A 27679-nucleotide genomic window follows, 5' to 3' on the forward strand; every position below is an offset into this window, starting at 1 on the left:
GGTAACATGTGCAGTGAAACCTGATCTGATTTCCGGAGTACCAGCAATGTAGCCACAAAATTTTGCTTTACAGAACAGTCAATTTCAATTCAATTTTGATATCTGTTTCACTGTAGTTTCTGCCCACTTGGCTGGGGTGATAATGATTACTAAAATGCATTGGAGTTATTTCTTTCATTTGAAAGTTTATATGGGGAAAAAATTGCACAGTTCTCGAGGATGTGGGAAGGAGAAGTCAGAAGCTAGACATAGAAGATGAAGTACACTAGGTGCCTTCAGTGTGTTACAAACAACAGGGTGAATGTGTATATCGGTAGAAAAAGGACTATGTATGTGGTACGTGTGTGTGCTGCTGAGATATTTGTGTTCATTCAGTTTTTCTTTGTGACAATTTTTTTTTGTCACATCAAGATACATTATTTCATAGATAAAATCGAGAGGGAAAGAAAGTCAAGGTAGAGTGTTGTGAGACACAAGCCCGCAGCAAATTGGAATGAAAGAATTTGAGTCTTGCTTTCAAAAATTGTGGATATCAACTTGCCTAAGAAGACAGAGAGAATTTCTAGGATAACTGCAAGGATAATATTGTCTCTTTATGTACCTGATGTTGTGATGTAAATAACTATTTGCGTTCCTTTAAAAAAAAAAATTTGTTCATGTTGTTCTATGTGAATCTAGAATAAAAAGGATGTTTGCTGGTTCCTAGCTGCTCTAAGTTCCTCCACTCACACAAACAGAAAATTTCGTTGAAGTCGGACTCGGATTGGCCCAAAAGTTTGGGAACCTTAAAGTTTACCATGTTTTTGCAGAGCAGTGGTGTTGGTCTTAGATACATATGAGAATTCAGACAAGGCAGTAGTGATATCTCGGCCCACAAACATTCCATGGGTTTATACAGAACAATACATCACAAAATCATTCTTTTTGCCTAAAAAAAAAGAAAACAAATCAAAATGTATCAATTGTAACTCCCTCCCCTTAGATATACCGGTACTTATCAATGCAAAATCCTTGCAACATGAGCAAAAAGAAAAGAAAAGAGCACAGGAAACTTGAGAATGGGCTGCTAAATGTCAGATTTAGTATTCAAGGATTTAAATATGATGACATTCATCCGAGATGAATAGAGTGCCAAATTGTGATGTCATAGTCATTCATTGCCATGGAAACTGGTTCTAAAGAATCTCACATGGCCCAAAAATCTGTGAAAACCATAGTTGCTAACCAATGCTCAAACCCGCTTCCAACCCACTGCCCAAAACCATGTACAAGGATATCTAGCTTGGAACCAGCACTTTAAAATTATACCAAAAGATTGTGACACATCATTACTTCAGTACTCTTAGATGAGAGCCATTGTTTTGATACATGTAAGCTCGTTTTGTTAAGCTCATTTTTTCACATTTTATCTGTTAACTTGTGACTATTCTTTTGCAACAGCAAGGTCCTAGCTTCCCCTCCTGTACTCCAGTGTATTATTTTTTTGTTACTTGGTCAATCAAGAGCAAAGTGATTTGCATTTGTTACAAAATATGACTGTCATAATTCATAGGTATCCAAATTTTGCTTCTGGTTGTCGTTTTTTTACCTTGGGATGACAAATAGTTTTTAATTATAATTTTTTTTCAGCCCTCCGCTGGTGAATGACAAACTGACAAAAATATATTCATGATCTTTTTTCTGCCACTTTGAAAAGTACAAATTAAGATATTCATGCGACAGCTTGTCTCTTTTCTCTGCAAGTTTCATGCAGTTTTGTAAGAGTGATAGCAATGCTGCCCTCTGTTGCTCTCTACTGTCCATGGCTGTTTCATTTTTATCTGTGTCATTTGAAGTGATGCCAGTTATTCTTTTTTTTTTTCTTTTTTTTTTAATTCAATTTGCACCTGTGTTGGTTTGTTTTGGATTATTTCTTTGCCATCCCAAATATATCACATGGATTAAAATATATATGTATATATATGCTATATTTTGCCAAGCATGAGAAAATTGGGCAATTTGCTCTCTATCTGTACATTTGTATTCATTATATAGATTATTTTGTGGAGAAAACAGAACTATCAATTCAAGGTACAGTCACTCTGTGTATGTCTATGTGTAGTCGAGTTGTACATGTACTATAACTGAAATTGATTTTGTAGAACATTTTGCAATAAAACTCATACTGACATGACAAAATGTGTCCATTGCTTGTCTATATCGAATGCACTACATGTATTTTGCAGGGAGCAGTGAGATAGTACTTGCATGTAAACAGGTCGATATAAAGAAGGCAGCAGGGTTTGTGCATTAAATGTCATGTAAAGCTTCTTAATATCAGAAAGGATCTAAAATAGGAAAGAGAGAGAGAGAAAAAAAAATACATTGCTTACCATTTTAATATCCTCCTCCTTTGTTCGCAGAAATGTTTGTATTTTGGCCTAATTGATAGCCAAACTATATAAATACAAGTGTAACAGTGTACCTACTTCTCTTTCTTTCTCTCCTTCTTTCTCGTCTTTCATCACTCACACACTTTAAAGGATATGAGTTCTTAAAGTAGCTTTCAAAAACAGCGAACATGATATAATGTATTGTGCAACAGGATGGTATTGCAATTGCATACCACACTATTTTTATTACTTCCATGACAACATACAAAAACATTAAATGCATTTCACTCAGTGAAAGAAGTTACATTGTTGTAGTTGCTGTTTTTTCTCTCTTTTTTTATTTTTCTAAAGAGCACACATACAAGCTGGGAGCACAGAGTGAATATGAATAAGATTGGGTGTGGTTGTTTATACCAGTGAGGCACTCTCACACAATTTCTTTTAGTCACTGAGAGAATTAGGAACCTCACAGTTGTACTGGCCGCCAATCATGGGACAAACCAAATTCAGCAGCCTATAAATTGCTGATTCTAGGTGTTTTTTTGTGTGGTTTTTTTTTTTTTTGCTGCTCTCTTACTCTCTCTCCTTTTCTTTTTTTTCCTTGTATTTTTATTCAGCCATTTCTTCATTTTTTCTCATGTTGCTTGTACCTGCAAGACAGCGATAAGGTCTAAAAATGAGTCTTTGGGTGCTCAGAGATGGAAACTTGAAAATGAAAGTCTCTGTGAGGTCAGAGTATTAAAAAAAAATATCACTTTCATCCACACCTATAACACACACACACACACACACACATACACATGACTATCCTCCTGAGAACAACGATTTTGTCTCTTTGTCCTAGGCCACAGACATTTTGGCAAAATAATAGATAAAACAGTGATTTTTTCCACAACTGGGCACTTCTCGAATACTTGCAGGGATGACAGTCCTAGGGAATTTCCTGCAGACAATTTTTGTTCAGCTCACATTTAAAAGCATCACTCAAGATAATTATACTGAGTGTGTCTTGTCCACTGAGTACATGTATCACAAAGGCCTTAATTCAATTGTACATTGGTCCTTCTACCTCTCAAATGACAATGGTCAACATGCAACAGCTAGTGTACATAATGATGCATATACACTAAACCTGCAATCTCTCTGGTCAAAACAGGTGCCAAATCCCAGAGTACATTCACAAACTCATGATACCACAAAGGATTTTTAGCCAGTGACTAGTTTCTTCATTTGTGTGATAGTGCATTCAAACAGAAATACCCTTAAAAAATAAGACATAAACCTCCAGTAATACTTTCACCCAATCAACACTTTGCTCAGTCAACCACACTTTACAAGATCTCACTTTGTTCACAATTTGTGTCTTCTTGAACCCAAAAAAAATCATCACATGATTAACACTCTAGGTTTTAAATATTGCTTTCAAAAACGTTCAACATGGATAGATAATGTCCAGCATTATTTAATAAGTCACTACACAATTTAGGAGAGCCAGGAGACATTTTCTTGAAAAGACAAAATCAGCAAAAGCCACAAAGGTTGGATTACAACTCGACAACTGTGGAAGACAAGGTCTGATGCATCGCTTGTACAGATAGGGCAAGGAAAAAGCTACTTCAGAGCTTGAACTTGGAACATCCCGGCATGAAAACAACCACATGCTGCTTCTATCAGTAGCCTACACATCAGAACCGAACATAAATGTTATTTTATCTTACGAGACATTTGATGTTTGCCACTTACAATAAGGAAAGAATAGCAACCTATTAGTGCATGGAACTGACAGGTGATTTGCTCAGCTGTTGAAATGATAGTTGTTTAAAAAAAAGCTTCAGCTCGAAAGAGACAGATGAAAACTGCAATACTTACATTCACTGCGTATTTACGAAAGACAAAGTGGGCATGACTGTCACATTTTTTTCACTCACAATACAAACTTATGATACCAACATAATGGACATGATAGTACAGTACATATTTCTCATTTGGGACTCGGGGGCCCTTCAAAATGATTAGGCCTACCTACTAAGAGTTTACCACAAGGCGTCTTACAATGTACAATTGAACACAGTTAACGTATACAAAATTATGTTATCATTGGGGAGAATGATGACCTTACACATCAGGATAAATATGAAGACTTAATGTAGAACATGTGAAAAGTTTGAGCCATAGCAGTGTAGAAATATAGCACACTTAAGCAGCATGACCAAGGGGCATTGGTTTGTCTGTTATCAATAAAGGAGACACTGACATGCACAGTATTTCTTTCATGACATTTTTATTTCTTTATGTACACATACCCTGTCAGAAAATGTAGTTCTAGGTGCTTGTGGCATGGAGAAATACGGATGAAGATGTAATCAAGGAGTATTGAAGGGGAAATATTGAAGGGTGTCAGACAAGTATGACAAGGATGCGAAATCAAATTCATAAAAATCAAGTTTCTTCTATTTCAGTAGCGTATACATCAAACATCATGGAGAGAAAGTTGGAATGATAGGAAGCGTCGACCACTGGCTACTTCCTGGAGTTGGTGACCACAGCACGCATCGGTCCCAGGCTGTACTGCTGCTTGCTGGCCTTGAGGTGGGCCTTGTTCTCCCTCCTCTGCCTGTTCACATTGGGCCGGGTCCTGCCTTGGGAGAAGCCCACTCTGCTGGGCCTCAAGGCCCCCTGGAGGTCCTCCTGGTCACTGATGGTGATCAGCTGACCGACGGCGTTGCTGATGAAGTTGATGGCGCGCGGGATGGGGTCGCCGAGATTGTCATCACTGCCGCCGTCGACCTTAGCGTCGACCTCGCAGGGCTGGTCAAATTGCAGCTGCTTGATGGACATTGCACTCGGTGGGCGGGGCATCCCTTCCGTGGCCGTGGGAGCCTGTGGTGACGTGCTCTGGGGCCAGAGAGTAGCCGGCGTGTGCGGGGTGGTGGCAGTAGAGGGTGGGCGTGACCTCTTGGTGGAAGGAGGGCGCGGTACTGATACTGTCAGGCGGAGCATTGCAGAGGTCGGGCGGGGAGTCGGAGGACTCTCGTCCAGGGTGGGGTCGGGAACGACCAGGCTCCCTCGTTGGCAGTCACAGACTTGATCAGACTCTTGGTTAGAGGTGTCAAGAATGTAGCCAGGCCCGTTACCACATAGTGCGCATGTATGGCCCCACGATACCTCTAGAGAACTTCCTGTAGAGGTTAATCAGAGTCACAACACCAGAGGAGAGAGAGAGAAAACAGGGAAGAACAGAACAGAAGGAAAATGAAAGAGTGAAGGGGTTCAGAGATACGAAAGATACAACCGTCAGATGTAAGTTTTGATTACGAGAGAAAATGTTGACATGATGAAGAAAGCACAAAATTCAGCAGTTATGTTTCGAGAGAGATGTTAATGTTGCAAGACATTTATGAGTGTTGTTTAATGATGTAGAAATCACAATATGAAACAGGCAGTTAGTTTTCATGATCGTTATGGGATTACATGTGGTTCATGAAAAGAGTTGAATATTAGTTTTGGGAGAGAGAAAAATAATTGTAAAAACCGATGAGTCCCAGTTTTCATGCAGAGTGAAATAGACTAGAGATAATTGATAGCATGCATAATTTCCCCATGCAGATAGAGTACCATAAGAATGAAGTGTGGGAGGTATGATTGTTAGTAACCTGTGCCCAACCCAGGTTCATGAGGACTGAAAACTACTGAAGGAATTTCGCTTTGCTTCCACATATCTACAAAGCTTTTGCCTTGCTTCATACTTCATTGTCAGTGGAAGTCAGAGATGTTTGAGAGGAAGAACATGCAGTAAAACTAACCATCTAACAAATGGCAACTAAATGCCACTATTTTTTTTTTTTTTTTTACATTCTACAATGCATGACATAGTTTACCAGTATCAGTGAAACATAGGAGAGGCACTGAAAATCCAACACAAATTGTCTTAACCCTAACTAGGCCGGGCTATTTAGGTAGTTAATAGAGCCGGGGGGGGGGGGGGGGGGGGGGGGGGGGGGGCAGGGGGGCGTTTCATCAACGAGTTCGTCGGAGTTTTCACCGACAAATTTGCTATCAGCCAGGATTTCATTAGCTTTTAACAGTTGTCAGTGTAAATCCTTGCGTCTGATTGGCTGATAGCAAATTTGTCGGTGAAAACTCCGACGAACTCGTTGATGAAACGCCCCCCTAGTCTCGGCCGTCGACGGCGCGATCACGACGAAAATTGGCACACACATTGCCTATGATGTAATCTAAAATACCATGAAGTTAATTTTTCAAAAAAATCATCATTTATGCTAAATTATGCTAATTCATGCATGATGATGCATAAAATCAGATTATTTGGTATAAATCACCAAAAAAAGCTCAAAACAGGCACATTTTTGTGTAAATATTCTTTTTAGTGTCCTTAGCAAATGTAATAAAAAAAAATTGTGATATCAGAAAAAATTCTAAAGTATTTTATTGTTTTTTTGAATTTCTTATGTATTTCTTTGTTTTTCGACTTAATGTTTTTCATTGTTTTTTCAATGAAATTTGTCCGCGACATCGCTCCGAACAAGAAAATATGTTATTCATTGATTTTAATCAATAAAACACCGAAATAATAATGCTTTTATGAAATTTGCCAGTAAGTACAGTTTGCATTGAAATTGTACACGAATTAACGTTTTTGAGCAATTTTTGGTCTGACATGCATGTACATATTTATGCGTAACTTCGGAACCGCGCGCCTGGGCGTCGCAAATTTGGTGTCAAAAGATGCGGGAGACTTGAAAGAAAAAAGTCATGAAACGTCGCGGCGATAGCTTTTTGCGATTGCGATACATCGCGCAGAACGTCGAGGGGGGGCCTCAGAGCCCCCCCCGGCCTAGTTAGGGTTAAAATTAAAATTACCAAGACATACTAGGATGGGTGACATTAAACATATGGCATGATGGCAATTTATACCATCTCAGCAACTCATATCATTGATTCAGCCCCTTTTACTACCTCTCAGAACTTTTGTTCAATTAACTATGAGAGAATTTCCACAAGAAATCTTGTGTGTGTGTGTGGGATATCCTCAAGTAGAATATGATGCTCTTATAAGTAAGAATGCACACAATTGCAGAGTTCTTGCATAACTGTTTTTCAGCTTCCACTTATTTCTTACAATTGTACAAGAGGTTCTTTTTTAATCAACGAGCAAAAAAAAAAAGAAACAAAATAAAAACCTTTTACATCACACATATGACAAACAATGTATTATGATGTTTGGATTGACAAGAAGTGGGACATTTGCTTGGTCAATACAAGCAACATGCCTTCTCTTGAATCTCTACCACAATGCAAATGCATCATATGTTAACTGATATACGCACTAAAGGGGTTGCATCTGGAAATTTTAACAAGAGATTGAAGTTGCAGGACTTTCTCAACTACAGTCCTCTACAATATGATGAATGGATGTATCCCATAATGCAACACTGCATAGAACAAACAGGATATGATGTGGCATTCTCGGTTACATTTGCACACATGCAAAGCAATGCTGTTCTAACAAAAAAATCATAAGCAGCCCCATGTTGTGGCCTCATGTGACTAATTTCCTACCATATTCTGAAACCCCTGCAGGCTTTGTACATCACTCACTAAGTTCTGGTAAACAAATGGTTAGGAACCCTCACTAAGTAAGTACCGAGAAAGCATAGAGAGCAATTTGAGATGGTTTTTGTAAAGTATATGATGTCACTGTGCTCAAATCCATGTGACAATAGAATATTTAGATAACTAAACATTATTATCCTGGTTACTGAGGTGCTCAATTTTGCTGTCTAATTCTTGTTTGCTATATAAACAATGTTAATATCTCCATTGTTTCTACGGTTTTGAACATCCTGATTAGTCAAATGAAAACACATCTTTACACTTCAAGATTCTGTACCGATAAATAAATAGTAACATATTTGTGTGCATGTGGGACTTGCATCATCTTTGTTTGTTTTGCTTTCCCTTTTTAAAAGACAAGGCATCAGACATTCAATTACAAATATCCATCTTTTGTGTTTAACCAATATTCACATCCAAACATGTCTTTGTATATTTCTTTCACATGGCTGTGATAACAAAACATACATTTTTTTTTTCTGGCTTAAGAGAAGTTGAATGAAATAAAGGTTTTTATATGGTGAGATCTGCACTTTTCATTATAGGATCATGGAGGAGTGGAGTGATATATTTCGTAGAGGCAATTTTTTTGATACAGTTTCGGAGGACATATTGCATTGTACATGGGAGGGGTGTACAGAGGAGGGCCACTACTTAAAAGTAACTTTGGATTAAACAGGAGCACCAGAGCACTGCCCACATAGCCTTTGGGCTGCACGGTCAGGACAGGTGTAGCGGAGGGCCACATTCCTGTGCTGTTTGCGCTTTGAGAGCAAGTGCCTAAAGGAGCGCAGGATTTGGCTATTGGACATTTCAAGCTGGGGATCCTGTGATGAGGAGCGGCATTGTGATGAAATGGTACGTACTACTCTGGCGAGAGACGCTATCTCGTGCTGAATGACGTCCAGTTGCTGCATTATCTTGCGGCTTTGCAGGCGATACTGTCGGTGGCAACCGTGGCGACGAGATGGTGATGGCAGCAGATGATGCAGCAGATGCACGACAGATGGGCGGATGGACGGATGGTGATGATGATGATGATGACGATGATAACGGTGGAAGGCACATGGGCGATCGCAGGGCCAGAAATGAGTCCGCCGGGGAGCCGATCCACAGGCAGGAGGGGGCGGAGCCAGGGGGGTGGGTGTGGCCAGTGATGGTGCAGGACAAGTGGATGGAACACAGAACATGATGCAGGAAAAGGGGGAGGGTAGGACAAGCGAGGGGGGGGGGAATGGAAGGGGTTGGTGAGGTGGCAGGTAATGGATGATGGCAGAGAGAAAGTGGAAAGCGTGTCACAAAACAAGAGAAGCAGACACAGAATGAAAACTCAGTTAGTTTTATATGCAAGCAGAGCACAAATAAATGCATTCTGTTCAGTTAGCAAATTTGTTAGCATGATGGATAATACAATCATGATTTTAAAAAGTCGGCTGTTGCTGCAATACTTTTTGCCTTTTGAGGTAATTTATCATTTTGCATTACCTTTTATTGCAGAGTCACCGAAAGAGATCAATTTGGTCTCACCATAGAGAAAAGCAAGTATTTAAAGCAAGCATTTTATACACAATGGACGAAAAAACAAAAATCAATTGCTCAAACCCATAACAGCAAAAAACTTTGCAAAGACAGTGAATCATGACATGAATACCAAAGTGCACAGTGTCTGATATAACTTGCAGAACTCGTGAGTGTGCAGACGCTGGCAAGTACTATGCAGAGTGTAGCGAAAAACAATTGCTATAATGCCAGAGTGAGTGAAACAAGCGTGGATGATGAATGCTCGTGAACTGTGAACAAATAGTGACTGAGAACGTGGGTACAAAATGTGGAAAGTGGTTGATTCCTATACCATTTCTGATTCTACGGATCAAAACAAAAACTTTTAATCTTTTTTTTTTCTCTCTTTCTTTCTTTTTGTAGTATCATGCAGCCATTTGGGTTATGCCATGAGCATTAAGCATCATCCCCAAAAGAAACATACACATAATATGTAATGCCACAAAGCAAGAGTAAAAAAAATGCCATTTTTCAGAGTAACATGAATATATATGATGTGTCAACACATAACAGCATACAAAACAGAAATACAGATGACAATAGCGAAGCATTATATGCAAATACCATCACCTTAATAAACTGATAAATATAAGATCTTAGCAAGGAGATTCAATTTAAAGCAAATTGAAGCAAATCTCAAGCATTCTACTGTAGCAGTTGGAATTTGGCAATGTAGACACTTGATAACTAATAAAAGCAAATGTCACCTTCAGCACAACATAGAGGTTGAAGAGTGAGTTGCTATTACACCATCACAACTTAAGCGAAGTGAATATACAATTGTTGCCTTCGGCACATAGGACGCAAAATAATGAGAGTGGTGAGATATCCGATTTCATAGGAATATAATATCATTATCCCTTTATTTCATACAAAACATACTGTGATGTGTTAACAGCAAATAAAAGGTACATGATGTATCTCAGTGACAGCGAGAGAGCCTAATAGAAATCAATGATGCCAGGTTCATACACAGATAGAATACTTTGCTCCACAACACAATTGATATAGTGTAAATGTATAGCAGTGCATGTCCAATGATAAGTTTGGAAGTATGGAACTGCTTTGGACACTGAGGAGAAGAAGAACAATGCAGTTGTAAACACTTAATACTGACAGTGCCAAATAAATTTCAAGAGATTCAGCTACAAAGTGCCACACGCTCTTGTATGTTTGGCACGCTACCTGATCTGACTGTTTCTGTTCAAACTTTTGTCCAAATTCTGTCCAGTTTTGATCATGAAATTTCAGAATAGCAATAAGCAAGGACAGCATTATTCCAATGAGATTATTCTTAAGTCATGTTACAAAAAAAAAAAATATATGCAAAGATTTGTTCTCGTAAGATTGAAAATGCTCTTGAAGAAGGATAATTGATCAAACAATCCTGCCTATTGATTCACTTCAAAATAAGATAATTTCTGTTCATGTAATGATTTGTTTCTTTTTGATCAGGTTCATTTTGTTTTTAATATATCTAACTTGGCCAACTGGATGCTAATGCAGAACACTTCATCGGGTACCAACCCCCCTTTCAGCAAATCCTTTTCTCAAACAAATTTCAAGAGAAAGGTGACAATGATTCCAAACGGAGAGCCCCCTCCCCCGACAGGCAATAAGCAAGCATGCAGGTAACCAGCACGCCGTGTGTCTGAATAGCCGAAAATGTGCAAAGCATGGAAGATGTGACTGACACTTCATTTCAGTCACAAGTGGAAAAAAAATACTACAGTGTGCAATTGCATGGGTGTGATATGTAGCATAGGTGTGGCTTGATGTGTCATAGGTGCTTGTGACAAACAGTTGTGATACTGTGACTATCAGAATAAAGATGAGGATCACATAAGCTCATACGGGCTGAAAACTTTCAAACTTTTGGGACTCTCCCACCCCCTTACCCAATTTGTTATCCCCATAGCAATGAAGTCCACAACTAGGAGTTCAAATTTGTGAAACTGTCTGTGTGCTGATAAAGATAAATGAAAGATTACTGTGACTTTTTGATCAAAGAGCACACAAACACACACAAAGCAACTTTTGGTTACCTGCACAGTACTTAAAGAGCCTGTTTGTGATTACATAATCACAGCCAAGATGTCGGAAATGAAACAAGAATAAAAAAAAAAATAGTAACAATAATACAGAATCAATTCAACACAAACGTGCTACTGTTTTTCCTCATGTATATCTTATTGAGATCAGCATGATTTACAATCAGCAGGTAATCTAATAATGTTAACAAACCTCACTCGCCATTTGTCCAGCATGTAGTAATTTTCCAAGTTCAACTGACAAACACGACCTTTTTGCGAAACAGTAACACTAACGGAGAGCATGAGGTTCTATTTTACAATGTCCGAATTCTGCAGCAAACATTCAAAGATGTGTGTCTTAACATAAAAGCGCAGTTTAAACTTCATCTTTCATTCCATTAGTACTTTCTGGTTTGCGTAAAAAAGGCATTGCACATATATTTCAACTCGAGGCTATGTACACTTTACAATTTACATGTTTACTTGTTACTTCTCAAACAGTACATCCAGAAGTCCCATCCCTACCTGTTAGAACAGAACAGCTGCATATATCCAGGCAAGGATTTTCTACTTTTGTTAAATACAAGAAATCGATGCAGAAAACAGAATGCAATGGCTGCACATCTGAAAGTGATTCCTTAACTGAAGTGACAAAAAGATTATAGAGTTCCTTTGAAAAGATATCAAGCAGTACTTGCTTGAAACTTTCTACAGTCTGAATATCGATGACTAAACTGAATCTTTGCCCCCATTAAAAAAAAAAAAAAAGATCACATGATATATTTCATGCATGGGTCTCTGAACATATCCAATATCTCACAAATGAGCAATCTTTGTATCCCATGGATGCATACAGAGTGTAAGGCGTGCAGCAATCGCATATTTCTGCACATCACAAGAATGTGGATGACAGTGGATGAAAGCCGAACCAGAATTGGGTGCAGTCAGAACCAAAATAGCCCCATGCACGCAGTTGCAGCAAATGATAGTATGGGCTTTCCTCTTGTTCTTTTTCTTTCTTTTTTCATGAAGGGCAAGAGGACATAAGAGGGCCATTATTATGTTGGCTTTCCTTTTTTTTTTGTGTGTCCCTTTTTGTTCATTTTCGTGTTTGATAACCAGGGTAAAAATACTCTTTGGCCTAGTAATGCCAAAAGATTTATGGAAATGAAACATGACACCTACCACTGGTAGCAAATCACACTGAGATATAGGAGTACTCTGAGTAGATTGGCTTCAACAATACGACAATGTCCATCAAAATTTGTCTGGAACCAGACTTGTATTTCTGCTCTGGTCACATACACCAGACAGACTACACTAACTACAGGCTTACCAAAAGCTATTGGGATATAAAAATGCTACTCGATAGTGCATCTACAAAGATCGTTATTGCACATTTTCAATTTTCTAAGCATTGTATTGATGCGCATTGTCAACAAGAAAGGAGACAAGGTTTGTAGCATTCATAGCGCTTTACAGAAGCATTCCCATAAGAACCAAGTGATCTAAGCCTCATTCATAAGTACTGATATGAACATGTTTGCTAGTCACGGCAATCAAACATATCATAATGATTTTATGTCATATATTTCGATAATTCTCCTGATCAATGAGATGAGTGTTATGTTCAGACCAAGTTAGACTGAATAAAAACGAATTACAGAAGGGGACAAAAGGACAAAATTTCAAGGCATGCAAAGTTTACACCCTTCAGATCATCAGAGATAATCCCTGTCATTACAGACTTTTGAAAAGCTGTACAGCCCTGAACCTACTGCCAGTGCACCAGTGCAAATGTGAACAACCTGACCCGAGGTCACCCCTGAGTAAACGTCTTGCAGCAAACTGACAATGAATGGCCGGCACCATGCAGCATGGTCTAGCTGCCACAACATTGGAAGGCTCTGTTTTTTTCCCTAGATTGAGCTGCTACACCACGAGTCCATGGAATCAGTTAAGGATCCACCAAGAGAGGACAATTGTTCATGAATCCCTCTTTGGTGATGCAGCTTAAGTCTAGCCTTCAGGGCACCTGCCTTCACTTTCTTCACGAGGGCGCCCTCGTCTTCAGACATCTTGTGCTTAGGGGCAGTTGCGGAGTACTCAATTGGATTGGGGACGCGCCCGCGGCGGGGGAATTCCCTCTTGGGGAAGCTGCGATGAATGGGCGGGCCCTTGACCACCTTGAAGTGGTGCATGGTGTCACAGTTCTCACAGTTTGTGGGCTCTTCGCACTCTACAGTCTTCTCTTCAGCACGATCTCCAGCACCACCTGCTGACCTAACCATGACCTGCGCCGGCTTCAGCTCCTCGCGCCCCTCCCCAGTGGGCTTGTACTGGAGGCTTGGCAGGCGGATGTGCTTGGTGATTGTTCCCTCCGATTTTGTCTTCTTCCGCCTCCCCTTGCCCCCCTTCATCTTGTTGGAGTGAAACGCTTTAGTGCTGCCGGGGCTAAGGTTAATAGTACTAGTATCAAACACACGCAACCCATCAATACCTGCTAGTTTCTTCTTCATGTCGTCCATGCTCGTCGCCTTGGGTGTCACGCCCGCCTTCAGGCCCAGCTTCTCGATGGCCGCCATCTTTTCCGCTTTTCCCGGCGTCTTGCTGCGCTTCTGCATCCGGACTTCCGCCTTCTTGTCGTTCTCATGGCGGGGACTGAGGACGTTGGACGTGCTCTTCTGCCGGTTGAGGCCAACGGGCTTCTGCAGACTGGAGCCATCCACACATAGCGCTGCTCCAACATATGGAGGCACAGTGACATTTGGCTGTGAAGAAAAAAAAAAGACGTTGAAAAGATTATAAGAGGTCACATTCTTCAAGGAAGGCAACACACACAAATTTCATGAAAAATGCTGCTAACAAACACATAAAGATTATATTTGCAAACTAATGTAATGTTCTCTACAATAATTGCAGCAATGACAAACCATGAAGTGGCTCACTTGTAAAACATAATTTTGGTTAACACAAAAATCATGGCCATCAAGATTTCTGTGATTTTTTTGCTTGTTTGCTTGTTTGTTTGTGTGTTGAAGGTATTCATGTTTTGAATTGCAGCCAACTAAAGTACTGGTGCAATAGAGACTTGAGATGCAGCCGTACATACCCCTTTGTAGAGTATGCTGAATCTGCCGGTGTCGCAGTTCTTGTCGTGCTTGCGATCCAGGACAACCTTCATGGTGTCCTCGATGACATTGGCACAGAGTTGCTCGGTAACTGGGGATGTGGCCCCCATGGCGGGGCTGGCGTTGATCTCCAGCATCCAGGGTATGAAGTCGTCCGTCAGCATGAAGTCAGCACCGTACAACTCGAAGGAATTCTGCAGTAATAAAATGAGCACACAACCAGGCACAAGCATTACTATTCACTGAATTTTTCTGTTTTTGCCAAAACCAAACTTTGAATCTCTATCTATTTGAACTAAGACAAATACATTTTTTTCTGTAAAAGTGAAAATTTTCACGCGACTAATTTTTCGCGCTCGGCCCAGTAAGAAGAGTTTCATGTGTTTTTAATTCCACTGAATCAAGACATCAACTACTAGAAGATATGGTAAGCAAAATATTCACATGCTTTTATTTCCGCGCTAGTTTCTGGTTGTGCGAAATGCGTGAAAATGTCAACATCACGAAAATTTTCACATTTACAGTAATGTGCCTAGACAATTGGGATTTATTTGTTCTGATCAATTGTTTCATAAAAAAACTAGGCATATCGCTACGGCGACTGATATGCCTCCGCCATAATACATGGTTCTCCTAATAGGTCTATAGTACAATGTCTTGACAATGTGTGATGACAGTTTCACACAATTGGCAAAATATTAAAATGACAGGTTTGACACAAATGTGCTGAATGTTCACTTTCCTAGAACTAGGTCCAATTGGATGAATGATTAAAATGTCAGAGTGCAGGTATTTGGGGAACTGATAATTTTTACTTGACTTTTGACCCTTTTATAAGTTTATGCATTGAGTAATTTTCAAGGTATTGAGAAAAAGTATAATTTCAGTATCAAATGGGAAAATAGCATTATCTAAACCTGGCCTTTGACCTTTGACCTCACAGTTCCAAAGAGAATCACTGTTAGGTTGAACATGCATAAATATGTAAGTTTCATGATGATACCTTGAGTTACTTTTGAGATATGGAGGAAAAAGTGCAATTCAGCACTTTCACTTGACCTTTGACCTTTTGACCTTTGACCTTTTGGCAAGAAACTTCCCACAGAATATATATTGGGTAATACATGTATACATCAAGTTTAAAAAAAAAAAAACTTTAGGCATTGCATAAATATAAGGAAAGTAGTGATATTTTGAGGAGTTGGCCTTGACCTTTGACCCCTGACCTTTGAACCATGACCCCCAACTTCCCTAGATAATCACTGCTCATTGGAACAAGCATATATACTAAGTTCCATGAAGATACCTTGAACCATTTGCGAGATATGGAGAAAAACATGAATTTTCAACCTTTTTTTTCACAAAATAACCTGTGACCTTTGACCTTTGACCCCGTGACTCTACAATCCAAACAAAGTATTATCCCCCCAGGATACACCCTCATACCAAGTTTGATGTAAAACCACCACACAGTTCTTGAGATATCGACAAAAACAAAACGGGACGGACGGACGGACGGACGGACGGACGGACGACCCGAAAACATAGTGCCTCCGGCCACTTCGTTGGCGGAGGCATAAAAATCTTTTTTCCGGTTTGGTGGTTCTCAATACCTTTCTAGCTTCCATGACGTCCTGCGCACACAGCATGCTAGAGAGAATCGCCTTCTTCATGCCTGGAACGATGACATCTTCATACAGGCCCTCAAAGCCCCTGTCGTCGAGGTACTTGCGGAACGTGGAGCTGTCCCACATGTTGTCTTCTGGAAGGTTCTTGTCTCTCTTGGGGGAATTCTCATAGAACTTTTGGATGGACTGGTTAGACAGGTGTATCGAACTAAAGAAGAAGAAGAAAAAGGACAGCAATGCATGGAAAAATATGAAAGACTAATTCATTAACATGACAATATCTTGGCTATGATGGAAATGTAAGGGGTGGACTAAATTGGTGAAGCACTGGTTTATCCTGGGGTAGAATGAATAAAATTCAGTCACAAACATACATGAAAAAGTCTACAGTTTCTCTATGCTGACAATTATGAAATTCATCAGTTCTTTCAAGGCACAAATTATAAGCATGTGAGAGTCTTGCCACCACATCAGGCGTACTCCCATCTTCATCAACAACGAAAATGCCTCCACTCACGAGTCAAAGCTGTCCAGCGAGAAGGGCTGGGTGCAGAACCGGAGGTAGCAGGCATCGTACCACCAGATGGTGAGCGGGTTCCAGTCGGTGACGAGGAACCACTGGCGTATGTCAAACTTGGTCTGGTAGATCAGCAGGGGCCGCTCGATGTACTTCTGGACGACCCACTTGCCTTCCTTTTTCACTAGTGGGTTCCCAATCAGCTTCAGGATCTCGGCAAGTTTGTTCATGCACATGATACCTGGGTGTCAGGAGCAAGTGAGTATTCATAATTAATTTGAGAATTTCTACAACAGAAGAGTGTCATACTCTACTGTAAAGGGTTATACTTTTTGGTTAGCAAAAAATGCACATCAAAAGTCACATCACATCACATCACATCATAGACACAAGATTATACATGAATATCAGTGTCCACTTTCTGGTTTTATTTTGGTAATTCCTTGTAACAGCAATGATAAACCAGTAAAGGATCAAATACAGAAATTAGAAAGATGACATCATATTGAATTTTAAAAGAAAATCATTGTTGATAAATGCAACAATGATTTAATTAAATAATGCCTTCGGCACCACTACGTGGAGGAGGCATAAAAAAAAAATGTAATGCAGGAAATTGAAGGTAGAAAGTCTGCCTTACCTCTTCCTCTAGACTTGGCACCAGGCTTCACAATCCAGATGTTCTTGAAGCCTCCCATGTCAATCTGGGGACTAATTGCTCGCAGTCTGTTCAGGAGACTATCACAGTATGCGTAGTGAGTGGTAGTATCGTTGATCTTCCCTCCTTCACTGTTTTTGGAGAGAGCAGATATTAGAAACTAATTTAGACTTACAGTACTCAGATAATCAACCCTCCCATCCATAAAAGTAATTTTTGCAAAAACAAGAAACATCTGACATGACAAGGTCATGAGAACAATTATCATATTGTTCCACACACACATACAATACACACAAGTACAGCTACACGACATGCAACCAGATTGCTGGAATGTCAATTCATCTGTTTTCACTGCAAATCAGACACAACGGCTTACCTGGTGAGACTGTAGTACTCTTGAATGAATTTGTCCCACTCGGCTTCTGTGAGCAAAGTTTTGGCTGATGGAGGTTCGTCTATGTCCTCATGTTCCTTGCTCGTCAGGAAGTCCTCCACGATTTTGATCGCGACGTCGACAAAGGGTGTCCCGAGAACGACCGGGGGCTTCTTCTTGCCTCGCGGAGATTTTGCTACACCCAGGATGAAAATAACCTCAAAATTACTCTCAGAAACAGGCGCATTCACATCTACTAAGACTTATTTTGGGGTTACCTTGCAAACAAACCATTGGTATACCATAAGAAAGCATTAACCTGTTGAGGACAAGTCCCGAGTATACTCGGGCAGGTGTCTATTGGAAATGCGTGTTGTAGCAAAATCAGTCCGTCCTACATGGCTAAAATACACTAAGCTATATAATTACATCAGTATTACTGTCGTGATAACACACTCTTGGTAAATAAATCTCGGAATCAGGCTGCTAAAATAAAAATTTCCTTCTTAAGTGGATTGTAAAGTGATCCATCTAATGACAAAAACACCTACGCAAAAGTATTATTGACTTTTGTTCAAGCAGGCAACATCATCACTCAAATGGTTTCACATGAGGAGGTATGAACAGAACCTTTTAGTCATTGAGACAAAAAAAAAAAATGATCAGTTTTCGAAATACAATAAGACAATTCTCACCATTATTGCAATTTGCCTCATTGGCCTCCTTTTCTTGCTCCTTTTCCTTGTTCTTCTCCTCTTCCTCCTTCTTTGTCTTGTCTTCTTCCGTTTCATCCGACAGGTCAATGTCTAGATCACCGTCCTGCTTCAGAACGATCCACTTCAGCACGCCTATCGCTGCCGACAACCTGTAGTCATCTGTGATGAAATGAAGGGAGTTGGACAATTTAGACTTATATCTGTGCACTCACAAGAAACATTATACAAAATGTTAATTGCAGACTACCCTAACAATCTTCGATTGCTTTTTCCATAGGCCTACAGCTTGGTTATTCATACTATTAAAAAGGATAACCTGTGCAGAAACACACACACACACACACACACACAAACACACACTCACACATTTACACACAAATAAATTGACACTTAATAAAAAGATATTATTTTGTTGGTTCACTTGGTGCATGTACGTACACAGTATGTTAAATACAACTAAAAAGAAAAAAAAAATATTTATCATTTCAAAAGCATACTTTCTTCTATTCGATAAAGAAAAGGCATACTTAAAAGTACAAGAATTTACTAGTTCATAGCTCTGATAACATCAGCACTTTAACATGTTAAAGGGGCATAGTCCCGGTAGTGTAGATGGCGCTGTTGATAAAACTGCCGATCACCGTTAGCATTGATACGAAGATTACCGAAGTTGAGCTGTCATCAAAAGTAAAGTGCGTAGGTGTTGCTAAGTAACGTTGCCTTCGTTCTCTTCTTTGCGAATCGCGCGCATCGCGCAGTCTGTAGTAATGCCAGGATGCGTGAATATGTGCTTGTTATTATGACATCACAAAGAAGTTTGCTAAAGCTGTCATCCCCCTCAGCCGAATCATGAGCCCAACTATGATCGGACCACTGACTACAGTGAATCAGACTTCTTCGGACTCGGGAAAGTGGGCCAAAGCGTAAGCGCCAAAGAGAAGTCGATAGTGTAGGTCTCTATAGGAAACCTGCGCCGTGCGCCCGCGTACGCATTTGACTAAAACACCGGGACCATGCACCTTTAACGCTGCTATAAGAGTTGCCCTTCCAAAATTTCTACTCACCAACAAATGCATCCTTCTCTTCATCCACACAGATGCGGTAGCAGCGGGGAAAGAACACATCAGCATCCAGCTCATTGAACCAGTGGAGATTCTTCAAGTTGGTGCACAGCCCAACCTTTGCGGATTGAAGAAAACAGAGGCAATAGAGCTACCATTAGGGACATTTACAAGTTAACATTAGGGACACAAGAAAATATGACAGTAACACAGAAGGAGATGCAGCTATATCTGTGACAGATATCTCTCAAATGTATTGATATTCTCACACAGTGGTATGTAACAAGTCACTAGATATTTCTTTTCTCTCTGGTGAGTCACTCGTGTTATTACCTTGGTGGTGAATGTCCCATTCTTGCAGAAGTGGTTGACGATGGTCTCCTTCCTCAAAAATCTGTAGTCCACAGATCCTTTCTTGACCGTCCAAATGAACGTTGGAGTGGAATTCCTGACAATTCTCGACTGAAAAACAAAAAAGAGTGAAAGAATTTAAGAAATGAAGCATGACCATACCATGACAGAAGGACATCTTTGGCATAGACAAATCATATCTCAGAAAAATTGTTTTGTTTTTTTTTTCTTTCTACGACATTGTCATGCAACATGCAACTGAACATGGCAAAACAAAGAAAGAGTTTTCACCTCGCATTTCAAAACAGCAGCTGCCACTAACAAATCATCATGGGATGGGGCAGGGTCTTGACTTAAAGGTGCATGGTCCCGGTGTTTTATCAAATGCGTACGCGGGCGCACGGTGCAAGTTTCCTATAGAGACCTACGCTATCGACTCCTCTTTAGCACTTACGCTTTGGCCCACTTCCCCGAGTCCGAAGAAGTCCGATTCACTGTAGCCAGTGGTCCGATCACAATTCGGCTCATGACTCGGCTGAGGGGGATGACCGCTTTAGTAAACTTCTTTTGTGATGTCATAATAACAAGCACATATGCACGCACCCTGGCATTACTACAAACTGCGCGATGCGCAGAGAAGACAACGAAAGCAACGTTACTTAGCAACACCTACGCACTTTACTCTCGATGACAGCTCAACTTCGGTAATCTTCGTATCAATGCTAACGGTGATCGGCAGTATCATCAACAGCGCCCTCTACACTACCGGGACTATGCACCTTTAATTAAACTACACCAACGTAATAACCATGACAATATATGCCATTTATAATTATGAGGATGCCTTGATGAAGCAGATGCATTCGATGAAAGTAAGGAAATTTTATGTATTCTTTGCTACCTCCACATTAATTTTGTCTGATATCTTTTAAAAACATAGTATTTGATTGGAAACTTCAATGTGCAGGTGCAATGTGGTATATTCGGCCATGGGGATTATTATCTCCAACTATCAAAACAGAATTACATGAAAAGACTTCCAATCCCATAAAGAAAAGGGGAAAAATGAGATAGAAGTATAGAATCAAAGCCAAGCTTTCAACAACAACAAAAACACAGAGAAAGAATATCATTCGGACACCTGTCTTGAGCATGACTTGTAAGTAAATTTCACATGCTCAATGCCAAATTTCCAGCTTGCCTCACCCAACCAATCAATACTTTAACAATATCTTGACCTTACATGGGAATGACTTAATTCACACCCATTCAGGCATGTGTGTTATTGACTGTGGTGTACATCGAAGTGGCCTTGCTTTCCTCTCCTTCAAGCGTGTTTTGCTTTGTTTGGGTTTTTGTGCTTTGTATGTTTCTCCCTCCCACCCTCTGTGGCCTGTTGAGGATTGCTGTGAGAATGATATCTCAGGGTCTGCTCATGACATTCCTTACATTTTTCGGTTCCTGAACACCTGTATACGCTCCCCATATAGCATTCCTTTGCCTTGCAATTTAAAGAAAGTTTCTGAAGCGTGGGCGTGAAACACAGTGAAATTAAATGCGAGGGGTTGTTTAAGTTGATGCGTATATTTTTGTTTGCAAGATATGATAGGTACCCAGTTAAACCCAGGATGACAAAATATTATTTTCTTTTCCCCTTTTCAAATAGAAACAAACAAATTGGTGAAGAACAAGTTATCAAAAGTTGCTACCATCTAACATGCTAATCATTGAGCTTTCCAAACAGCCACCATCTTTACACAAGTATGACAGCTCCTCCATAATAATGTTTATGTAATAGTTTTCAACATAATTGACCACCTCCTCAAAAAAAAAGAAAAAAAAAAGAAAAAAAGAACACTGACTTCTATTGTCTCGGAAGATGTGTAACAACAAATCACAAAGGATAGAGGTTGAATACAGAAATAGAGAATACATTTCCTTAAAAAGTAAACCTGATTGATATGGGGGAAGTGTTACAAAAGTGATACCACAATGAAGCAATACAATTCAAGGGAGACCTAAAGATAGTTTCATGAATGTCACAACAGGAATTATGTAACTTACCATGATGCCATAGAGGCCATCAGTGTCGTCAAACATCGAGTCGTCATTGTCATCATCACAAGTGTTGTCGTCTATGGAAAAGAATACATGGGAAGCCTTGAGTTGCTGAAATACTAAAAATATGATGATACATTTGGAATAAATATAAGAAGCAGAAGGATGTATAACTCTACTGAAACTAAGGCCATTATGCATCTAAGGTCAAATAACGAGTAGATGGAAATTTACACTTTATTGACACATGCTTTGTGGCTGTATGGCTGTGACTAAATTTGTAAATCGTTGCCTTGAACACAAGAGGGGATTAATATACATGAGATGGGAATGCAAACTGTGCAGCACATTTATTGTAAAACCACCTAGGCTTTGAAGACAACAAAACCCAGACCCTTTAACATGCATTGACAGACCTTCCTTATGTGACTGACCGCTCTTTTAATTCAGTTACCATTAGAAAAGTGAAAGGTGAAGATATATGAAGCATGAAAAAGAGAAAAGAGAAAATGAGGCCGGAATGAGAACGGCTTACCATCGATATCATCGTCATCATCCCAGTCCGAGTCATCCTCGCCGTTATTCTTCTTCTTGAACTTGTGCGGATTCATGAGACGGTACTGCTTCTCCACCCACGCCCGCCGCCGCAAGCTTGCCCTGACCACAGGGTACGGTCCCTGGATGGTGAAGATCTTTCTCATCTACAAGAGGTAACAAAGAAAAGCAATTACACAAACTGATAACAACATCCCTCAAATGATGGTCATTGATTTGCAGTCAACTTAATGGTGGCACTACACAGCCACTGCCATAAACTAAAGGATGACACACAAGTTACATGTATCTTCTGAAATACAGCAATGTAATCAGAGTTCTAACAACAAAGAAGTAGTCTCTAGTTAAAATGCACATGGAAATAATGCAAATGTCACTGAACATAATCATTATGGTCAAGCTGTATCAAGCTCAAGAAGTTACATGTCCAAATCTCTTGTGCTGACAAAAACAACTTCACTCGAACTATTTTTTTCCATACTGCTTGACCACCATTTATACCTGTGTCACAAGGATAGAAATATCAACAATAGCATTATCAAGATAGTTTTCTCAATAAATCACAAAAGAAAAAGCAACTATCAACTCATTAGGAATAACTCTGCATTCTTAATATGGAAGTAAGCCCTGTTTTGTTTTGTCTTGTTGTTTTGTTTTGTTTTGTTTTGTTTTGTTTTGTTTTGTTTTGTTTTGTTTTGGGGTTTTGTTTTTTTGCTTTCTGTTGTTGTTGCTTGGATTTACCTTCATAGCTTTTTCTGCAGTGAGTTTAGCCATTCTGAGCCGGTCACCATTGGGATTCCTTGAGGTGGGATTCCGTGCCTTGCTCCTTGGAGAGAGTTCTGGGGAAGCATTGGTCTTACTCCGGTAATGATGAGGAGGTGGAGCAATCGGACTGGCACCTTCGGTATCATCCTCTGACTGGCTGGCCCGACCTATCAATAAACAATCACACCCACTGTGATAGCACTAGCCGCAACCCTCTAGTAGTCATTACTGTTCACAGAAATAAAGGTGGCCATTTAATGATGAATTAAAAGTACTCTTTGTTTTTTTCTTTTTTCTTTTTTCTTTTAAGGGCAATGTTCAGTGCTCCATGTAAAACTGTGGGTCTTCTCTAATTTGTGCCTGGCATGATGGGGCAGTTTTTTTTATGACATCTCATTTCCTCCTCTATCTTACATTTTCAGAGGGTAATGACATCTTATAAGCTAATCACTTAATCTATTGATGTTTGTACCTCTTTGATTATCAATCTAGCTGGAAAAGCATGACTTTCAATAATCCCGCAAAGAAATAAAGCTGGTGCAGGAGTACATATGGATTATTAATGTCAATAACCTTGAGTAGGCTACAATTTTAACAATATGACACTTACACATGACACTGTGTAGTCACCACACCACTATCTGAAACAGGCCTTTACTTTGTCCTTGAAGTATATGCTTATCATCACAGACAGCACAAATTCATTGCACTACACAGTAGTCAATGGCAGAAGAATCAAGGAGAGACGGCCTCAAGGTTTCACACAATTTATGATGATGATAACAACAACAACAACAACAACAACAACAACAACAACAACGATAAACCGTAATTTATAAAGGTTTAGAAGAATAAAGAAAACCTCAAGGGTTGATTGGGCTATTTAGAGATGAAGTACACATGTACATAAAAGTGTGGAGGAAGTGACAAGGATTGGGGAGCTTAAGAAGGACTTGTATAGAATAAACATACCGGTACCTTCTGCTGGATAAGTGACTCCACGTTTGTGTGAGGAACCTTTGGCCTTCATCACTGTCTTTTGTCTCCTTAGTGACATGCTAGTAGTGGGCTGGGCGTACATACCTAAAAATGAAAACATTACCACATTAATCAATTGATTGATCAACACATTACAGATGAAATCATCTGTCCTGCCTCACATATGAACACATCAGTATAATAAGATACTTAGCCAAACTGCCAGGAACAGACCTAATAAGAATGCCGTGTGTATTTATAATTTACTCGTAAAAAAGGTTACCTTCATTCTACAATATGCATGTACAGTATGTTGTAAACTAATTTAGTGAGTCACTTTTGACATTTGGCATTGTGTCTTTAATTTTCCTGCATTTTCAGCCTGCTGGAATTCAAGTCTAATTTAGGCAAACTAAATATACAGAAACATCTGCTTGGCAACCTGACAAAATAATAAACATCTTGACTTGTATGTAGCAACTGAGATACTCCAATGACAGAGTAATACCAATATTTACTTTTTACACCAACCTAATATATTGTCACTTATGTGTCAAGTCATAAAGTGAGAAGAGGTACAAAGTCCAGTAGAGCATAGAGCACAAAAAATACAGCTCATCTCAAAAGCAGAGGAGACACTTGATACAACATTAAATCAATTGTTTCCTGGAAGCGTTTTTTTTTAAGACGGCACAGATTGGGGCATGGCGCGTGTTAAACCTATGGGAAAAACGTTGGGTTAGGGTTTTTGGTTATGGTTAGGGTTAGGGTTAGGGTTAGGGTTGGGGTTAGGGTTAGGGTTAGGGTTAGGGTTAGGGTTTGATGGTTAGGGTTAGGATTAGGATTAGGGTTAGGTTTAGGGATAGGGTCCCCGATAGATTTTTAGTTTCCCCAATCTGTGCCGTCTAAAAAAAACACGCTTCCTGGAACCTCTGATGCACATACAAACTAATTGGTAGAAGATTCATTTTCCAATAGCAATGGGGAATCATTAAAAAAATAAAACGAAATCTGCATACTCTGATTCAAAATCTCTTTACAAAAACCACATCACAAGGTATAGTTTTAAATTCCCCAGTCTACCATTTCTGCTATTTGTCATTCAGAACAACCTATGGAGACAGTTACTCCTTTCAAATGTATTATTTACTTAAACCAGAACTAAAATGAGGCTCTACAATGCTACATTAATCAAGTTGTCACTCATGGCAACCCATCACTTCAGTTGAAGTAAAAAGATTACACCCTGTAGCTGTACTTCACTTTATGAAAAACAAACTGAATATAGAAAGGAAATCTTCCAATTTGAAATGGAAAAAAAAAAAAATACATGACTATTGTGTGTATGTGAAGAAAAACAATATAAAAGTCATCTACAAATTTATTCCAGCAACAGGATTACAACTACAAAGTTAATTCATGTTGCATAAACTGGAGAGAAACATGAATGTAAACTGTGACTTACTGTCTTGCAGTTTGTTGAAACTAACAGATGTCTGCATCTGACCGCTGCCACGCCCGGGTTTGACTGGACTGAGAAGAGTGGGAGTGGAGCCCGCGGTGAGTCTCTTTGCAGCTGCATCCCCGTTCACATTCTCCTTGCTGTCAATCAGATTCGGTGTGGAAGATGGAGTACTCCATGCAACCTGAGAGTTTTCTTCGTTCTGTAAGAATGACATCAAACAAATAGGGTTCAATAACTAACAATTCTCATCCCTTTTTCTGCTATTATACCCACACAAAAGATGACCTTGTTTGCATACACATGTGCATACATGAATAGTGTCATACACTATCTGATCTCTCTGCACAATATGAGCTGATACTAAAGGCTAATAGTTGTTGCAGACTACAAGACGCGAGTTACTTACTTCTTTTTCTTTGATGCTTAATCGTCTGGCTTTGGCTATACTTGGTATGACTGGGGAGAGGCGTCCTCTCAAAGGCAGTTTGGTGCTTTGTTCCAGCTGAAAGAGAAATAATATATAATAAACTGAATAACAATGATATGGGAACACGTTCTGATGATGCATATTAAGTAACACTCATTTCTCAAACTCCCACATGCTTATCTGCAGAAACTGCTGTGAGTTTGACTCAATACAGATATTAAGGGATTACAGTTTACATAATAAATGATAGATTATTGTGATGACACCTACAATGTAGTTTGGCCTGGTAAACTTTTTAAAAGGCACTTTATCACTCTATACATATAGAATAAATCATACATACTAGATTCTAGGTTCATTCATATGTCTCATTCAAATCACATTCACACAAAACTCAAGTATATGTACACAATAAGAGAAGGAAATTGGTCTGACTGCCAACAAATGACAGCTTCAAATCTTCAATTACAACATCCTGAAGTCCATCACTCCATGAATCCCATGATAGTATGATGGGCAGGTAGACTCTTTTTTTTTCTTCTTCTTCTTCTTCTTCTTCTTCTTCTTCTTTTTTTAACCTCGATAGAGTCTACACTTGTACACATTGTAAATACTGCAAGTACAAGTTTATACTGCTAAAAAGGGTCAGTCTGTCTTGAGGTTGTAACAGACTCTAACTCCTATTTGAGTAGACCACCTACTTAACTGTTGTGTTAGTGTTAGTGTTAGATAGATCTACCAAATTGTCACAGCAATGAAAATGTAAATTATTCGCATGCATTTTGACTGGATCGGAGTGAGTCTACTCTACGAGTAGACAAAACACAGACATGTGGATTTACCTTTTGTCGTTGTTTCTGCAAATGCAGCTCTTGACGAGCCATAAACGTTGTTCCTAAATTCTCGGCGATCTTCAGGCTTGCTGTGCTCATCTGAGGTTTGAAGGTAAAATCGCCAGGGAGACATTTATCTTCTGCAGCTGCTGCTGCATGATGAGGACTTGTGCTGGAAAGAACAACGCGAGCATGGCCTCTGTGCACAATCCCACTCTTTAGCTGCGTCCGACGTTCATGGGCCAACTTTAAACTTGTGGCATTGAGCTTAGGTGTGAAGGTAAGTTCTTGCTCAAATTTGTTGAACGAAGGGAAACGATGGTTCGGAATCCCAGAACCACTGACGCTACTAGAAACGCCAGGTGTGGGACTAGGATCGTGCCTCGACGCCCCCGGTTGATCAATCCTCGTACTCACCGGTTCAAATTGTAACATTATACACCATTGTTGGCCTTTCAGCGTCTTTCCGAAGTGATAATCAGTCAGGGCAACATTTTTTCCGGTATGTGAAGAGGTGTGTTGACAGAAATTTATACTACATTTTTACTGATTAACATGTTT

At 39.6% G+C, this 27679-nt stretch overlaps 1 protein-coding gene across 1 annotated transcript; it reads right to left on the reverse strand.

Annotated features, from left to right (window-relative positions):
* Positions 1-4892: 4892 nt before the first annotated feature.
* Positions 4893-27679, reverse strand: LOC139722883 (uncharacterized). Its single transcript, XM_071634164.1, has 19 exons — positions 27128-27679; positions 26265-26360; positions 25859-26057; positions 24394-24498; positions 23392-23582; positions 22631-22796; positions 22102-22172; positions 20020-20148; positions 19690-19804; positions 18588-18784; positions 17913-18085; positions 17516-17664; positions 16876-17116; positions 16344-16566; positions 14712-14924; positions 14100-14370; positions 8873-8947; positions 5286-5551; positions 4893-5195 (listed from the first exon to the last, which is right to left on the reverse strand). The coding sequence occupies exons 1-19, from the start codon at positions 27551-27553 to the stop codon at positions 4893-4895; spliced, it is 3609 nt and encodes a 1202-aa protein (XP_071490265.1). The 5' UTR covers positions 27554-27679.

This window comes from Diadema antillarum, unplaced genomic scaffold (assembly GCF_040938485.1).
Source record: "Diadema antillarum isolate AM-2024a unplaced genomic scaffold, OU_Dant_1.0 scf00000176, whole genome shotgun sequence".
Lineage (NCBI taxonomy): Eukaryota > Metazoa > Echinodermata > Echinoidea > Diadematoida > Diadematidae > Diadema > Diadema antillarum.